The 17,021-nt window shown below is 35.0% G+C and overlaps 1 protein-coding gene across 2 annotated transcripts in view; it reads right to left on the bottom strand.

Moving 5' to 3' along the window:
* LOC134235306 (ATP-dependent RNA helicase Ddx1-like) overlaps nt 1-17,021 on the bottom strand; it is a 135,763-nt gene that overhangs the window by 82,133 nt on the left and 36,609 nt on the right. For both annotated transcript variants that reach the window (XM_062717435.1, XM_062717436.1), the window contains 2 exons: nt 10,161-10,301; nt 7,905-7,979 (listed from right to left, as the gene is read on the bottom strand). In XM_062717435.1, coding sequence (XP_062573419.1) covers nt 7,905-7,979; nt 10,161-10,301 — 216 coding nt within the window. The remainder of the gene's footprint in view (nt 1-7,904; nt 7,980-10,160; nt 10,302-17,021) is intronic.

Below are 17,021 nucleotides of genomic sequence, written 5' to 3'. Positions count from 1 at the left end.
GCCATTAATTTTTCACTAATTCATAATTATCTCCCTTGGAAGAGGGCGTGGCCCTTCATTTGATAAACTTGAATTCCCTTTACCTAAGGATACTTTGTAGCAAGTTTGGTTGAAATTAGTCCAGTGGTTCTTGAGAAGAAGATGAAAATGTAAAAAGTTTACATATTAAGTAATCTAATTAAAATCTCTGAAAGAGCTAGAAGATAGTCACTTAAGATAATGTTCAAGTGAGGAGAGGGACAGAAAGCTGGGAGCAATGTCTTCCCTTGCAAAGACGAACGGATATTGAATGTCACTAGTTTTTAATTTCATTATGAACATGCCATTAGCTTATTAGAACTGGTTGATCGTATATTCCTGGAGTTCTTGTAAGAAATGATGCTATCCCGACCACTAAGCTTGATCAAGACAATGGCCCTTTTTAAAACTTAGAAATCTTGGAAAAAGACTTTCGATTTCATTTCTTGAGATGTATAAAATTAATATTGCCAGTTGTCACAAAAGCCTTCAGATAAGAAAACGAATTGCAAATTTTTTACTGATGGATCATTCATCTTGAGAATTTCATTTCCTTTTCGAAATAATTGTATCCATAAATCTAGGGATATAAATGTTTTAATGAGTAGTCAGGATTTGTTCAATTTTCCTTCCTTCTTTGTTTGGTTTCCCTGATTTTTTTACATTATATAGTAGATACAACTTTTCTTCAAGAAAATCCAATCTGCTGGCTAATACAAAGCACTCAGTTCTGTTTGGCTTCGTTCAAATTGATTTTGGCTTTCTTATCATGCTTATCTATTTAGATTTTATTTCCTGCACAAAAATCCAATTAATTAATAAGAAGTTTTTCTTCTGTTTTTCACTACACTTAAATAAACCTGAAAATACCATAAAGGGTATTACAAGCCATTAGGAAAATAATTCCATATGTTTTCAACATTTTTGGTAAAATCATTTTTGATATGATCATGAAGTTTAAAAAAGTCTATATTAATTAAAATAGGGGATAGTAACAACATAAAAATTTTAAGATTTTGACTAATGTAAGACTCTCCATGCAAAAAGGGGGGGGGACAGATACTGGTAACCATTTATTTATATTTTCCAATACTAATAGTTTGTAAAAACAATAGTTTTTAAGGCAAACTCTATGAAATCTACTTTAGTGTCTACACTGCACTGTTTCTTAAATCATTGATTTTGTTTGAACTTTTCATAAATCATTAATGTTCATTTAAATGTAATTTCTGATATGGATGGATACATTCTGCAAATTACCAATTTAAAAAACAATATTAATGACTTGAGAGGATTGTACAATAAATTCACATTACAGTTTTTATCATCCTTTGGTTAATATATAAAATTTTGATTGGATAGAAAACCCTATTACAGCTAAACTTCTATATCAACTAGGAGAAATATAATGGTGTTTACAAAGGATAAAACATTTTCACATTTGTCTAGCAATGCCATTGTTTTAAAACCTTAGCATATATTCATCCTGTCAATTTCCGATTTGGTTTTTTTGAAATCCTATGCAACCTGATGTAACCTTGACCTAACATGAAGAATGAAGAACTTCATATCATTTATACAATGTCACTGTCTCCAAATGCCCTATTTTTAGCAAAATTATTGTAAAGAATAAGAATGAAGGGGCTGAAAGAAAACAAATTAGAATACAATGAATTTTTTAAAATGATTTTTTGGCACCTTCATATTTTGGACCAAGTGAATCTCTCCTTGACCTACTATTACGGTAAAATTCTATTTATCAGATGTTTTGCTCAATTTTGCCCCTTGTCATCACCTTTTCACTCTTCAAAAACAAAAAAAAAATTGCATATATACCTGGTAATTTTATATTCATCCAGATACAACTGTTTATTTCTAATTATGCTGTTTTGATTTTTAGTTTGTCCCATTTCAAAGCCATACCCTGTCTTCAAGAGCAAAAGGGGTGAAAATAAAACTGGGCTATAAATTTCCCCGAAAACATAGTTCTTTATAATAGTAGAATCATTTGTTGAAAGAAAAATTTCTTTGAATACCCATTTGTTCTTCTTGAGAAACTAATTTAATGTTTTAAACAATTGAACCCGGCCCCTACTTATCATATTGTATACATCTACTGTATATGGTAGAACAATAACATGTATTTTGAAAAATATGTATAGAACCACACTGTAGCATTGCAAAAAATTCCAATTATCATCATCTAGCAAGCTTGTCTGTTTCCAGGACTGACTTCCTGAAAGATGTCAATTCCAACAGACACATTTACAGTTGATAAAAATTAATTATCAGCGATCTAGATGACAAACACCGACCTACAGTGTAGTCCAAGACAGCTACACATCACTCTATACAGAAGGCAGCATGAATTATTTGGAATTCGTTGTCAATATCGCAAGACGTATTCACCCCTCCATCAGCTATAACTTTTGTAAATTCAATCTTTTATCGAGTTTTATTAAGGGGAGTTCCCCTTGCTCTAGGTGATAAGAAATATTAATTCCAGTTGAACGGTTGCTCCAATGTGATAAAAGCTTTGTTAAAGGGGGGATAAAGGATGTTGTCACCTCTTAACCCCGCAGAAGGTTGTTGACGTCTTCCCAAGATGAAGAATGTGTCAAGGAGATGCCATGCTGAGATTTATAAACTCGACGTATAACCATCCTTTAATGAACATGGGTCTGTCACCTCGATATTCATCAATCAATTTTTTTTTTTATTTCCCTAACAATCTTTTAAGAATTTTTATCTTAAGCAAAATATTCCTGAGTATGCTATCATTGTGTTTCCCTTGACAAGTTTCAGGGCTTTCAAAAAGATTTGAAGCAGGTGGTACTTTATCAAAAATAGGAGGTACCACTTGGCGAACGCCGAAGGCGTGAGCCTGCTAGGGGGGTCAGGGGGCATGCCCCCCCAGAAAAATTTTGAAATTTAGAAGCCACCAGACAGCATTTCCTGGTTTCTAGACACATAGAAGTATGCTGCTATCAGTGTTATTTTTATGCCATGTTTCAAAGTTTATTTTTGGTCAATACACATTACATGTGAAGTTTAGCACTGGATGGGTGGAATTACATAGAAAAATTAGTTATTTGAGCAGAGTAACAATAAGATTTAGGTAAAACTTGTAAGTTCTATGCTATATTTGTTTATATTTATAAATTTGTTCAAAAAAAATTTGCAAGGTTTGAGTTGTAAGTGTTATGTTTTAAATATAAAAAAATTATTGAGTCACGAAAGGAAATGTAAATTCAAAATTTAGATTTAATAAAAGAGAAATGAAATTGTATTTGCATTAAATTAAATTCATTTCTGTTCTACAGTAAAGTGCAGATTTTAAAAAAAAATTAGAAGAAACACTACATGATGCATAGCATGTACCAATAAATTCAGCATATTTTTCATGCACTGGTACATGTACATTTTATACACAAAACAAAACAAGGTTTATGAGGTTCAGTTGGTTTAATATTTTTAACATATCAAATCCATACAAACACTTGACACACATAGAAAAAATATAAACAATAATGTAAATCTCAAAACTCATACTTGTTTGGCGCTCTGGGGGCTACTCATACTTCTCTACCTTTCCTTCCTACTCTTAACTGTTAAAGCCACTCCAACCTGATCCCAAAAACAACTAGACATAACTCTGCCTAGGGCTGATCCCTAAAGGCAAGCACAATACAACTCCGGGCTGATCCCAGGAGTGCACTATGCCTGGGGCTGATCCCAGCAGGCTACAAACAAGACAAACCTCTGGGCTGATCCCAAGAGGAAGATCAACAAGAAACATTGCCTAGGGCTGATCCTTAGAGGCAAGCACAAAATGCCACTCCGGTCTGATCCCAGGAGTGATAATGCCTGGGGCTGATCCCAGCAGGCCACGAAACCTGACGGACCTCTGGGTTGATCCCGAGAGGATGTAAACAAGATACATAGCCTAGGGCTGATCCCTAAATGCTAGAAATAGAACCCACACTCCGGACTGATCCCAGGAGTGCATCACGCCTGGGGCTGATCCCAACAGGCCACATAACCAGACAAATACCTTCCAGTTAAAACTATGGGCTAATCCCATTATTTTGATGCATAAAATATGACAATTCTTATAAACATGTACTACACTATACAATTTAAGTATCTAAACAGCACTAATCTACCTCAGACACACAAACATAAATATAAGTAATATTGGGGGCAAAATTCCCCAATATAAAATAATATACATGTGTAAATTAGACAAAGATGACATCAAGACTGGAGACCAAAAAAAATTTATATATGACTCCCTCACTTTACTGGATATGGTAACAATATTGGGAAGAAAGTAAACGTCCGCAAGGTCATTCTTTTGACCACTAGAAAACTGCTGAATCAAAGAATTAAATGTGTGGCAAAAGAAATAGTTTCTGTTTTATGTCCTTTTGTTTCATCAGAAAGTTGCAGATATTAAAGACTGTAAGTAATTTATATCGTCAGCTGCGGATTTTGACACTTAAATTTGAAGAGTTGAGGCTATTAAAATGTAGTACAGAGGTGGTCAAAGAACTATCTACTGTTCATGCACAGGCACCTGAAGTATGGATAATACCCCCCCCTTTTTTTATAACGAAAAATAATGTAAGAGTGTATAATACCTCGAAAATATAAAATTTCCCCGTCAAACACATCTATATGTCATTATATGCAAGCAGAATGTACTTTTTCCCACGTTTAAAGAATGGCCCTATTCGGTATAATAAAAATACACAAGGTAAGAAACAAAAGTTGTAAACAAAAGGGGGACCCCTGCTTCGAGACCGATTACCAAGGTAATAATTAGTGTTACCTATCATAATTTTGCAAGCACTCTGTCTGGGAGATGTTCTTTTACTAGTCTCTTTAACCTAAACCCCGCTATTAGCGTTTGATATGCCGTAATCTGACGATTTATTAATCGGATACATAAAATTTTCTCCATTGGCAGCGTTGAAGGAGGTTTTGGAGCTGCTTTTCTGTTTCGCCTTATCTGATTGGTTAATTGTAATACAGTTTAAATATCTAACCAATCAGATAAGGCGAAACAGAAAAGCAGCTCCAAAACCTCCTTCAACGCTGCCAATGGAGAAAATTTTATGTATCCGATTAATAAATCGTCAGATTACGGCATATCAAACGCTAATAGCGGGGTTTAGGTTAAAGAGACTAGTAAAAGAACATCTCCCAGACAGAGTGCTTGCAAAATTATGATAGGTAACACTAATTATTACCTTGGTAATCGGTCTCGAAGCAGGGGTCCCCCTTTTGTTTACAACTTTTGTTTCTTACCTTGTGTATTTTTATTATACCGAATAGGGCCATTCTTTAAACGTGGGAAAAAGTACATTCTGCTTGCATATAATGACATATAGATGTGTTTGACGGGGAAATTTTATATTTTCGAGGTATTATACACTCTTACATTATTTTTCGTTATAAAAAGGGGGGGGGGGTATTATCCATACTTCAGGTGCCTGTGGTTCATGTCGGTCTCTCTATCGGTCAATTGTGTTGAAGACTTTCCGCGGTCTAGTTCCTTGTATCTTAAAATCTTTTGTGAATCTCATTACCATTGCTCTAAATTGACACTTTCATTTCTGACACCTGGATTCCTATTTTTTATTTTTTTGGCCATATCTATTTAAAATATATTCATAGTCATTAACTTTTGTCAAAATCTATAGGCGCACTTGTTTCATAAGCCGGGTCAAGCCGGTTAATATTCCGGAACCGGACAAGTCACTTGTTTCAAATATATTTAAGCCGCCGGGCGGTCAGAAAGTAGACCGGATCGCCCGAAAAATTTCGAGCGGCCAAATGAAAAGCAATATGGCGGAAAACGGTGGTAGAAATGTTCTTGATGGTGAAACATTCGTTTTTTATCATTTGTCGGTGTCAATAAACAAAGACTACTGAGATAATAAGAGACTTTTACAACATATTTGTTTACATTTGCACGACAAAATTTTTTTTTTTTTTCAATTTTAAAGCCGCTTTTCAGTTCTGTGGGTAACGAGACCCTATATGCTCGAAATTCACAAATTGTACATTGAATGGAACTAGTAAAGATTAAAACGAAATATATCCACAAAATCGATTTTCTCCTGCGTTCAGATAATTTTGATAATTTTTTTTTAAGCAACAGCACCAATACCAGCCAATCCGGCTTATTTTTCACTCGTTTCAGCGACACTAACCGGGTCAATATGCCATGTGATAAAAGTGAACCGGGTCATCGCCCGGCTGTCTGAAACAAGTGCGCCCAGTGACGGTGGAATTTGATATCGAAATCTACTTTCGTTTTCGACAAGAACTATAAGACGCGTTACGCAATCTCTTTTGTTTCATTTATTCAAACGCTTTAATGATCTTCTTGACTAACCAATCAAAAACGTTATTAGAAACCATTACGGACTAAGAATAATACAAAGCTACGTAACCACAACTTTTGTAAAACATGGTAGGGCCTATCGTATTTTCACGCAATTTTTTTTTCTCCACTGAATATTTTGGCCGGTACCATGAATGAATCCAACCGGGTAAAAGTACCGGGTACCGGCAGATTTTGAAAGGCCTGCAAGTTTGCATGAATATACATTTTGAATAAATTAAGCTTTGAGCTCTTTTAAGCATGCTAGATCAAATGATAATTCCCATTTACATTAAAATTTACATTCACTGCAACTTTCATTTAGTACAAGAAACTTTGTCTCAGCATGGTAGAAATCACAAAAGGAACTATATACGTTAACTCTTTCAATATACATGTCTTAGGAACATCATAATATATTATTTTGGCTCAATTTCATTAAAAGCATATACATAATTTCCATATTTGTAATCTACTTTAAGAAGGCTTCAGATGGGTGAATAAGAATTCTTCCCCTGAACTGCAAGTTTGGGGGGGGGGGGGCGGGGGGGAGAGGGTTGGCACTGCGGCCCTGGATCCGCCTTTGCAGGGCATAATCCTATAAAATGGATTTTGAACAACTTAGAATTTTTTATTATAAGCGATTATGAATATGAAAATCAAACTGACACAATTTAATGACAATTTACTTCTTCAAAGCAAAAAATAGCAAATTTTTCACAAAGCATTCCCAAAATGAATGTCATATATTCCAAATGTATAAAGTTCCCTTTATCTACTGTCACTGTCTGTCCATTCAGTAAGCTAACCAAATCAGCTGCTTTTGCCGAGTATTAATTGCCTCAGTAGCAAGTTGATAGGAATTAAAAGTAAAAAAAAACAAAAAAAGGATAATGATCTAGTGTTCCTTTGACATAATTTTTTGAAAGTGGTTGAAGACCCTCTGAAAATTCAAACAAAATGCATTGTCTATTGCTTATAAAGAAGTCTTATAGAATGTTGGCCTTCCTGCATGAGAAACAAAGCTAGGTGTCGGTTAATGAAGTACGCAGAGACTTAACCGTTAACCATTGTTTGTCTGTTATGAATTCAAAAGCCAATCAGAAAAACCCTCATCTAGCAAGTGGTAGCATCTTAGTAAAAGTGACAAATTCTTGAAGGGACATTGAAAAACCGTGAAACTCAGATAATTTAAATGTACATAACTAGAGATATTTTGGTGGGATGTTTATTTTGTCTTGTTTATTTTGTCAACTCATTTTTGTTCATGTGTGTTGCTCTACAATACTCAGATAAATTATACGTGTATATCGAGTTGTCGACTAGAGATATCTTGGAGGGATGTTAATTTTGTCCTGTTCCTTTTGGCAACTGATTTTTGTTCATGTGTGAGGCTCGACAATCCTATTTCCGTTAAACGTAAAATTAATCGTATAAATATATTTTTTCAATATTTCACAAGCTTTCGTAACAATTGGAGTCTTTCTCTTACCACATGGTGGACAGTTTCTGGTACAGCATCCTGCCCTTTCAAATCAATCCATGTCGGGAAATACATTAGTCTTTCCTGAAAAAAAATGTAAAACGTCCAAATCATCTCAAGTACAGTGAATTCCTCCAAAAAAACATTCTACCTTCAAGACATTTATGGTACACATTAATTTTCTTTTTCTTCAAATTTTTCATTTCCTATGCATTGCTAGTTTCTTCCTTGTATAAAACCACAAGTTTTTTTTTCATTTTAGAACACACCTATCTCGTCTTCTTCATTTCTTTTCTATGCCTTGTAGAAATAATATGAGAAGATATCAAAATCCTTACTGTATACAGGATTATTTTCGCCCCGTGTTATTTTCGCCCATTTGCAGTTGTGAACAATTCGGCCCCGTTTTAAATTTGCCCATTCTTAGTTCTGCTTAAGAAATTATGCTGTGTTACTTGAATTCGCCCCGTTTTAAATTCACCCACTCATGAAGAGGGGGAAAGGGGGCGAAAATAAAACGAGGGCGAAAATTTCCCTGTATACAGTATTTGGCCATCTTTAAAATTTTTGTTTGCCCTCTTTCGACTCAGGTAAAAATATTCGATCACTAAGTTGGTTATGAAATCTTTTTTCCAGAAAATCTCAACATATCTGTTGACAGGATAATAGGAATTAAAAAACATTGTATCAAGTTTTAGCCAGTTAGTCAGAAGATGGCGACCAAACAATTATTTAAAGATAACATTACACTGTAATATTCTTTTTATCCCCTCGCAACGGAGTAAGAGGGTATATAGTGTTGCGCCTCCCACCTCGGGAGAGAGTGGGGCAACTGTGTGGGCTTTCCACTCTCGTATGTTAACTTATAAATTAATAATTAAGTCAGGATAAAAGTTCAACAAATAAAATTTATTTACACTATGTACAATTAAATGTAAGTATTGTTATAATAAAAAAATCACAATACAATATCAGTCTCTTATAAAGTGAAGTCACTCCCACAACCCGTAGGTAAAATCTAAATCTCCCAAAATAGTTATAAAAATTAGCTGCTTGTACTAAAATATGCTTTCCTTGATTTAATATAATTTATTTATACCTATTCTATAAGTCCTTTATAGTTTTAATAATAAATTGTAACTCCCATAAATTCTCCCATAAGTTTTCCCGTCGATGGGTCTCCCACTCTACTTATGGGCCTCCCACAGGGATATCTCAGCGTCTCAATTTAATATAACTTGACTAATATAATTACCCATCTGGTCTGCATAGGGTCTGCCATCCCTTTAAATGACTGCCAATGATGGGAGCACTTGTAAGATAATAATCTGGAGGCTTCCGTATCCTCCCAACTTCCCCCCCTTCTCCTCTAGCAGACGAAATTTTCGCTTCTTTATATACCTTTACTGTACCCACTGGTAACCTCAATTAGCCAATCGCTGACCCGGAATGACCCTACGCCACTTCCGGTATAAACAAATCAGGGAAAGTGCACGCAGAGAAGTTTTCTAATAGAAAATCATTACTAACCATACAAAATGGGATTTTATCTACCAAAATACGATAAGTACAAGTAGCTATTACGTTATTAAGTTGATTTAAACAATGACATTACAATGTTCAAAGACGAAACGTGATAATTGACTTCAAACATGCTATCGAGATCGAGACCGGGTCGAAATACAGTGAACATATAACTTATTTCTTTTACAACTTTTTATCAATTATTTAATAACAAACAATCACGTACATATCAATATGCTGATAACGACTGCATACGCTGCGAGTGATTAATGAAATATATAAAAGTGACGAAACGAATTTCGTAACAATAGTAACAATTGTGTGTGTGTGTTTATTTATGGGTTTGTTATGTCCAGTGTGAAACAGAAATGGCATCATTTGCATTGGGAACAATGTCAAATGCTCTCTTGATTTATAGATATATTCTTTGTGAGGGGATGCTTTGCTCTGTAGTGCCCTTATTTCATTTGAAAATGCATTTTGTTTAATATATCCCAAATAATTCTTCTTATTTCAGATTCATTGTACTGATCAAACACTATTGATCAAGCAATATTGTTAATTTCTTTGACACACCCAAAATAGTTCTTTAATTTCAAAAGAAAAGCATCAATGATCAAGAAATTTATATATAAAAGGATGAAAACGTATATTGCAACAGATCACGTAAGTAGCTAAGAAAATTATTTCCCCTATTTCATTTGGTGACACCCTATATCTTGGCTTACATCTGAAACTTACAGCCATTTTCTTGACATCAAAGGAGTGCAAAGTAGCGGAGCAGACGATCATCTGAAGTCGCTTGCCATCGTTAGTGACCTTAGGGATCTGTTGATGAAGTCTGTTGATCATCTCACCATAACCAGCAGACAAAAGACCATCCTTAAATTAGACATATTCCAGGATCTAGTTTATCAAGGAACTGATATATAAGTACTGTTGAAGACAAGGGTAAATTGATTCAATTTCATTGAATTATAGAATTTTACAACAGTTGGGGATTTTGGTGGGGTTTTGATAGTTGGTTATATATATTTTTCTTTACTTTAGCATTTTATAATTGAGTACTTATACTTAGCAGACAGGACCTTAAACTGATGAAGAAAACCTTGCAGGTTTGAGCAGTTTGTTTTAATGTTATGATATTCCGACTGACGACAAAAACTGTTCTTTCGCCAAGTGCTCAGCATTAGAAGTGAAAGTCACAGGTCTTTTGGATATGACCTTAAAAACATAGGTCCTGTGTCATGGTATTAGCGTTGGCACGATAAAAAGCCCTCACTGCTTAATGACCCTGAGTGCCGAGAATAGGTCTAAATTTGAAGCCCTTCAGCGGCATAAAGTGACGTCTCTACTGTTATATGATTTAGATTTAGCATTTCGTCCCTTGACCATAGCAATTTCTGTGCTTTTCTTTAATGCAAAACTAATTGAGGTGGTACCCTAGCAGCTTCCATTTGAGGATTTGACTAACAGCAAATTAATAGAAAGGACTACATGACCTTGTTTAAAACAAGAGGCCCAAGGGCCTTGAATCGCTCTTCTGATAAATTGTACAATCTATCACTTCTATTTGAAGCCTCTAACCTTAAGTATCCTAAGACCCAAGTTGCATCAACTGACAAAGTTTGATGATTCTTAGCCAATAATGACTGAAAATATTTTTAATAATAAAGCTATGAAAAACCATAAGTACATCACAATGACCTATGTTAAGACTGAAGTTTTCTGAGGACTCAAGATGCATTAATAAACAAAGATTGAAGATTCTAAGCCAATAAGTATTTGAAATATTTAAAAGTAGGTCACCGTGACCTACTTTTTTGTCTACATTCTTTGAAAACCCATGATACATCAACTGACAAAGTTTGATGATTCTAAGCCAAAAAGTACCTGAGATATTCAAAAGTAGGTCACCATGACCTACTTTTTGATCAACATTCTCTAAAAACCAAAGATGCATCAGCAAACAAAGTTTTAGTGATTCTAAACCAGTTAGTACCATAGATACTTAAATAAAGTAGGGATGTCAACGAATATTCGAGTACCCGACTATCGTTCGATCATACCGACTATCGACTAAAACTTCTTTAGTCGGTTATTCGTTAAAAATGTGTTTCATCAAAGTAATTTTAAATTCTGCAGTGTAACATCAAACATGATGTATCATATGCCGAATCAGTCAAACATACATGTATACACAGTCTTTAAATGAATCTTTCCTAAAGTAAGTTCTCCGCAAAAAATGACCAAAAAAATAAAAAACGGATTGGAAAAGAAAATCAAACATGTTTGTTAATGATTGTCTACCTCTTACTATTTTAAATGGAGAGGGCAATTGTTTAGTTTTGTAAATTCAAACTAAGATCTGACGTGATACAACTATTCAGAAAAAGTATTAATTAAACAAGAGGCCCATGGGCCACATCGCTCACCTGAGTCACTTGGGCATCATGCAGATCTTTACCAGATTCCCCCTCTTGCTATACCTATCATGCCCAACAACCCCCTTCCCTTTTTTATTTTAAAACTTTAGAATCTACACTACTCAAAGATGCTTCCACATAAGTTTCAGTTTTCCTGGCCCAGTGGTTCTTGAGAAGAAGATTTTTAAAGATTTGTTCTATATTTTTCTATGTAAAACTTGGAATTCCCTATTTTGGCCCCGCCCACCCCAGGGGTCATGATTTCAACAATTTAATATCTACACTATCTAAGGATGCTTCCACATAAGATTCAGCTTTCCTGGCCCAGTGGTTCTTGAGAAGAAGATTTTTTAAGATTTGTTCTATATATTTCTGTGTAAAACTTGGATTCCCTATTGTGGCCCCGCCCTACCCCCAGGGGTCATGATTTTTACAATTTAATATCTACACTACCCAAGGATGCTTCCACATAAGATTCAGCTTTCCTGGCCCAGTGGTTCTTGAGAAGAAGATTTTTAAAGATTTGTTCTATTTATATCTCTATGTAAGACTTGGAATTCCCCATTGTGGCCCCACCGTTCCCACGGGGGTCAGTATTTTTTTTAATTTAATATCTACACTACCCAAGGATGCTCCAACATAAGTTTCAGCTTTCCTGGCCCAGTGGTTCTTAAGAAGAAGGTTTTTAAAGATTTGTTCTATATATTTCTATGTAAAACTTGGATTCCCTATTGTGGCCCCGCACTACCCCGGGGGGTCATGATTTTTACAATTTAATATCTACACTATCTAAGGATGCTTCCACATAAGATTCAGCTTTCCTGGCCCAGTGGTTCTTGAGAAGAAGATTTTTTAAGATTTGTTCTATATATTTCTGTGTAAAACTTGGATTCCCTATTGTGGCCCCGCCCTACCCCCAGGGGTCATGATTTTTACAATTTAATATCTACACTACCCAAGGATGCTTCCACATAAGATTCAGCTTTCCTGGCTCAGTGGTTCTTGAGAAGAAGATTTTTAAAGATTTGTTCTAAATATTTCTATGTAAAACTTGGATTCCCTATTGTGGCCCCGCCCTACCCCCGGGGGTCACGATTTTAACAATTTAATATCTACATTACCCAAGGATGCTTCCACATAAGTTTCAGCTTTCCTGGCCCGGTGGTTCTTGAGAAGAAGATTTTTTAGTGACCCCACCCTATTTTTGCCTTTTCTTGATTATCTCCCCTTGTAAAGGGACTTGGCCCTTCATTTTAACAATTTAAACTCCCCTTTACCTAAGGATGCTTTGTACCAAGTTTGGTTAAAATTGGCCCATTGGTTCTTGAGAAGAAGTCGAAAATGTGAAAAGTTTACAGACGGACGGACGGACAGACGGACAGACAGGCGGACAGACGGACGGACGACGGACAAAATGTGATCAGAAAAGCTCACTTGAGCCTTCGGCTCAGGTGAGCTAAAAACTATTACAAAATCGTAAATACATATAAATTGGGGTCAGTTATGAGAGTGATTAAAACATGTTTTCTTTTTCTGATATTAATTTCATACAATAATTGATTGTTTGCACAAAATTTCATTAAATCTTATCCCAAGCTCTCGCTCTGTCTTTGTTTTTATAAGAGACACGCTTTAATTGTTTACCTGTCAAAGATCATTGACGGACACGTAGATATTGGCTTCAATTATGGGGTACTCTACTACCGTTATGTAAATGTAACGTGACCCGATCTTGGGTGTTACAAAAATTATGTGAGTCCTCTTATTCCTGAGATTTACCTTAACTAGAAAACTGACCAGTCAGCAAGGGCCCCGCCATGGGGTAGAATTAATAGGTCGCAGCTTACGGAATGATTAAAAAATGTACGAAGCAACTGTATTCTTAAAATTTCAAGATAATTCTTGAATATTCAAAAACCTGAAAATAATATCCTTGTATTTACATTAGACAGTAAAGAACAATTTAACATTGAATGTATATTTAAACAATTATGAGGCTTGTGTTATATAAAATGCCAGCCTTCAATGAATGCAGATATCATGAAGGCTTGACCTTAACTTCAAACAAACAACAGTTGCAGACAAAGGTTTTCATTAATCTAAGACAGATAAAGAAAAGCCTACTACTTTCCTGCAGCAGGCTAGATAATTAATCCCAAGGGAGTAATTGACTACCTCTCTCATCATTTTCTTCTAAAGTTAAAATAAGAACTTTTTCAGTGTTAATGATAGAATGGGTTTTTCATACAATTATCCTAAAAATTAATAATATTCTTAAATTAACATAAAGTGAAAAAAGCAAATTAAAAAAATCTTCTTTAATCTATTTTTTGTTATTAGAATTCAATGAAATCATAACTATTAAACAAAAATAAATTATAAAAATTTGAATCCACATTTCAGAGTGTTCATAGCATTCCAAATTGACTTAACTTCAAAACAAACTTATTTGTAGACAGAGGTGGTAATTCATCTCAATTTGACAGATAAAGATAATGCTCTGCATTTTCTTCAGGAGGAAAGCTAATTAATCCCAAGGGACTCATAGAAACATTCAATTTACAAAGGGAACATCTTCAGCAGTTATCTCTCTTTGCCAATGCTTTGGTATAAAGAGTTAAAGAATCTACCCCACCACCCAAGCTCCAAACCAGGGGACATAGAGAACAAAACTTAGCATCAAAATATGTATTTCTGCCTACTGAACTACCATACCAAATTTGAACATGATTGGGCAACCATAAAAAAAGTTGTCCATTCATTCTTATGCATAGATTAAGAATCTACCCCACCACCCCAGCTCCAAACCAGAAGACATAGAGAACCAAACTTAGCATCAAAATATGTATTTCTGCCTACTGAACTACCATACCAAATTTGAAGATGATTGGGCAACCATAAAAAAAGTTATTGGTAAAAAACAGAAAATTTGTGGACGGAAGAGTGACAGACGGACAGACAGACAGACAGACAGACAGACGGACGGACGGACGGACGGACAGACAGAGTGATTACTATAGGGCACCCGCAAATTCTTGCGGGGCCCTAATTAATCAACAAGATTTGTTTATCTATAAAAATGAATTTATTCAAACAATAACAATAATGATTTATGATTAATTAAATACAAACAGAGTATACTTATGGATAATGGTACAGGATATATAATAGTCAGCTGATTGGGTTCCTCAATATCAACAATGGGATAATACGTTCAGCTGATTCAGGTTGGGTCAGGAATTCAGGATATATAACAATTAGTTGATTGGGTACCCAATATTGGATATTGGATAAATTTACCCAATGTGAGGGCCTCAGTTTTTACCCAATGATGGGGAGTTGGGACTCGGAGTTGGTCAGATGTTAAAGGGGCTGACCAACCCCCCAGACTGAAGAAAAAGTCTAAAGTGCCTTCTTTATATACCTTTTGGTATTCCGGTGCGAATTAGTTCACGCGCGAATAACAAGCGGTACCGCCAGTATTCGCGCGACGTTTGTATGGTAACACTCATAACTTTTGCATCAAGTAAAGGCTTTAGCATTACAAATGCGGGAAAAGGGATGATTTGTTGTTTGGGAATTGTTTTGGAAACGATGCCAAGTTGGATTTGGGTACCTGGGTCGAATAACAATGTCAGACGGTCATTTGTTATTACGATTGGGCTGATCTATGGAGGAAATTCGGGTTTGTACAATAAAACCAAACGATATTCATGAAATAAACATAGACAATGAATTATAAAGCATACATTAATAACATACGATGATTGATAATATTCCCATGATATCTACAAACAAAATTACGATACGTAGATTAAATATTCAGGGCATAATTGGGGTGATCCAAGCTGTGGGTAATTTTAGTCATGGGGGAAATCCGTAACATAAAGAAAGGACAAATACGAGCGTTTGATATCCTGCATTTAGATAAAATGTGCAGCTAATATATAAATTTTGAAATCCAATACATTGGATACATATTGCTGAACAGTTTTTATTTTACTAAGTACATGTTTACAATTCAGAAATTCGTTGTATAATGTTGATAGCGTATATTGTAAACTAGTCTGTAAGAGACAAATAGTGAAAACGATATGAAAAAAAATTAAATTAAACGAGTATTCGACTATCGTTCGACTAAAGCATCCGACTATTCGACTAAGCTGTCCGAGTAAAATTGACATCCCTAAAATAAAGCCATAAAATGTCGAAAGTAGGTCACAGTGACCTACTTTTTTGATATCATTCTCCGAAAACCCAAGATGCATCAACTTACAAAATTTGATGATTCTAAGCCAATAAGTACCGTAGATACTTAAATAAAGCCATAAAATGTCAAAAGTAGGTCACCGTGACCTACTTTTTGGTCATCACTCTCCGAAAAAGCAAGACGCATCAACTCACAAAGTTTGATGATTCTAAGCCAATAAATACCTAAGATACTAAAATATAGCCATAAAAAGTCGAAAGTAGGTCACAGTGACCTACTTTTTGGACATCATTCTTCGAAAACCCAAGATGCATCAACTTACACAATTTGATGATTCTAAGCCAATAAGTACCGTAGATACTTAAATAAAGCCATAAAATGTCAAAAGTAGGTCACCGTGACCTACTTTCTGTTTGTTACTCTCCGAAAACCAAAGATGCATCAAGTCACAAAGTTTGATGATTCTAAGCCAATAAACACCTAAGATACTAAAATATAGCCATAAAATGTTGAAACTAGGTCATCGTGACCTATATTTTGGTCGACATTTTTCAAAGTCACAAGATGCATCTGCTGACCAAGTTTGATGATCCTAGGTCTGAAGGTAATCAAAATATGCCTTTTAAACAATTCGAAAACAAATGCCTGCAAAATTCAAAAAGTAGGTCACAGTGACCTACTTTTTCAAAAATATGTTTTAAGGTCCCAAGATGCATCAGTTAACAAGATTTGATGATTCTAAACCTTTCAGTGTCTGAAATAATTGGATTTAATGTTTTAAGAAGAATTAGTCATAAAGTTCAAAAAGTAGGTCACGGTGACCTACTTTTAAGCTGACGTTGTTCAAGGACCCAAGATGCATCAACTGACAAAGTTTGATGATCATAGGCCTTTAAGTGCCCGAAATATGCCTTCAAATCAATTTGAAAACAAATGCACACAAAATTTAAAAAGTAGGTCACCGTG

This window comes from Saccostrea cucullata, unplaced genomic scaffold (assembly GCF_032062105.1).
Source record: "Saccostrea cucullata isolate Sc308-1 unplaced genomic scaffold, CSIRO_AGI_Scuc_v1 ctg634, whole genome shotgun sequence".
Classification (NCBI taxonomy): domain Eukaryota; kingdom Metazoa; phylum Mollusca; class Bivalvia; order Ostreida; family Ostreidae; genus Saccostrea; species Saccostrea cuccullata.
This window is presented reverse-complemented; position numbering and strand designations above follow the sequence as displayed.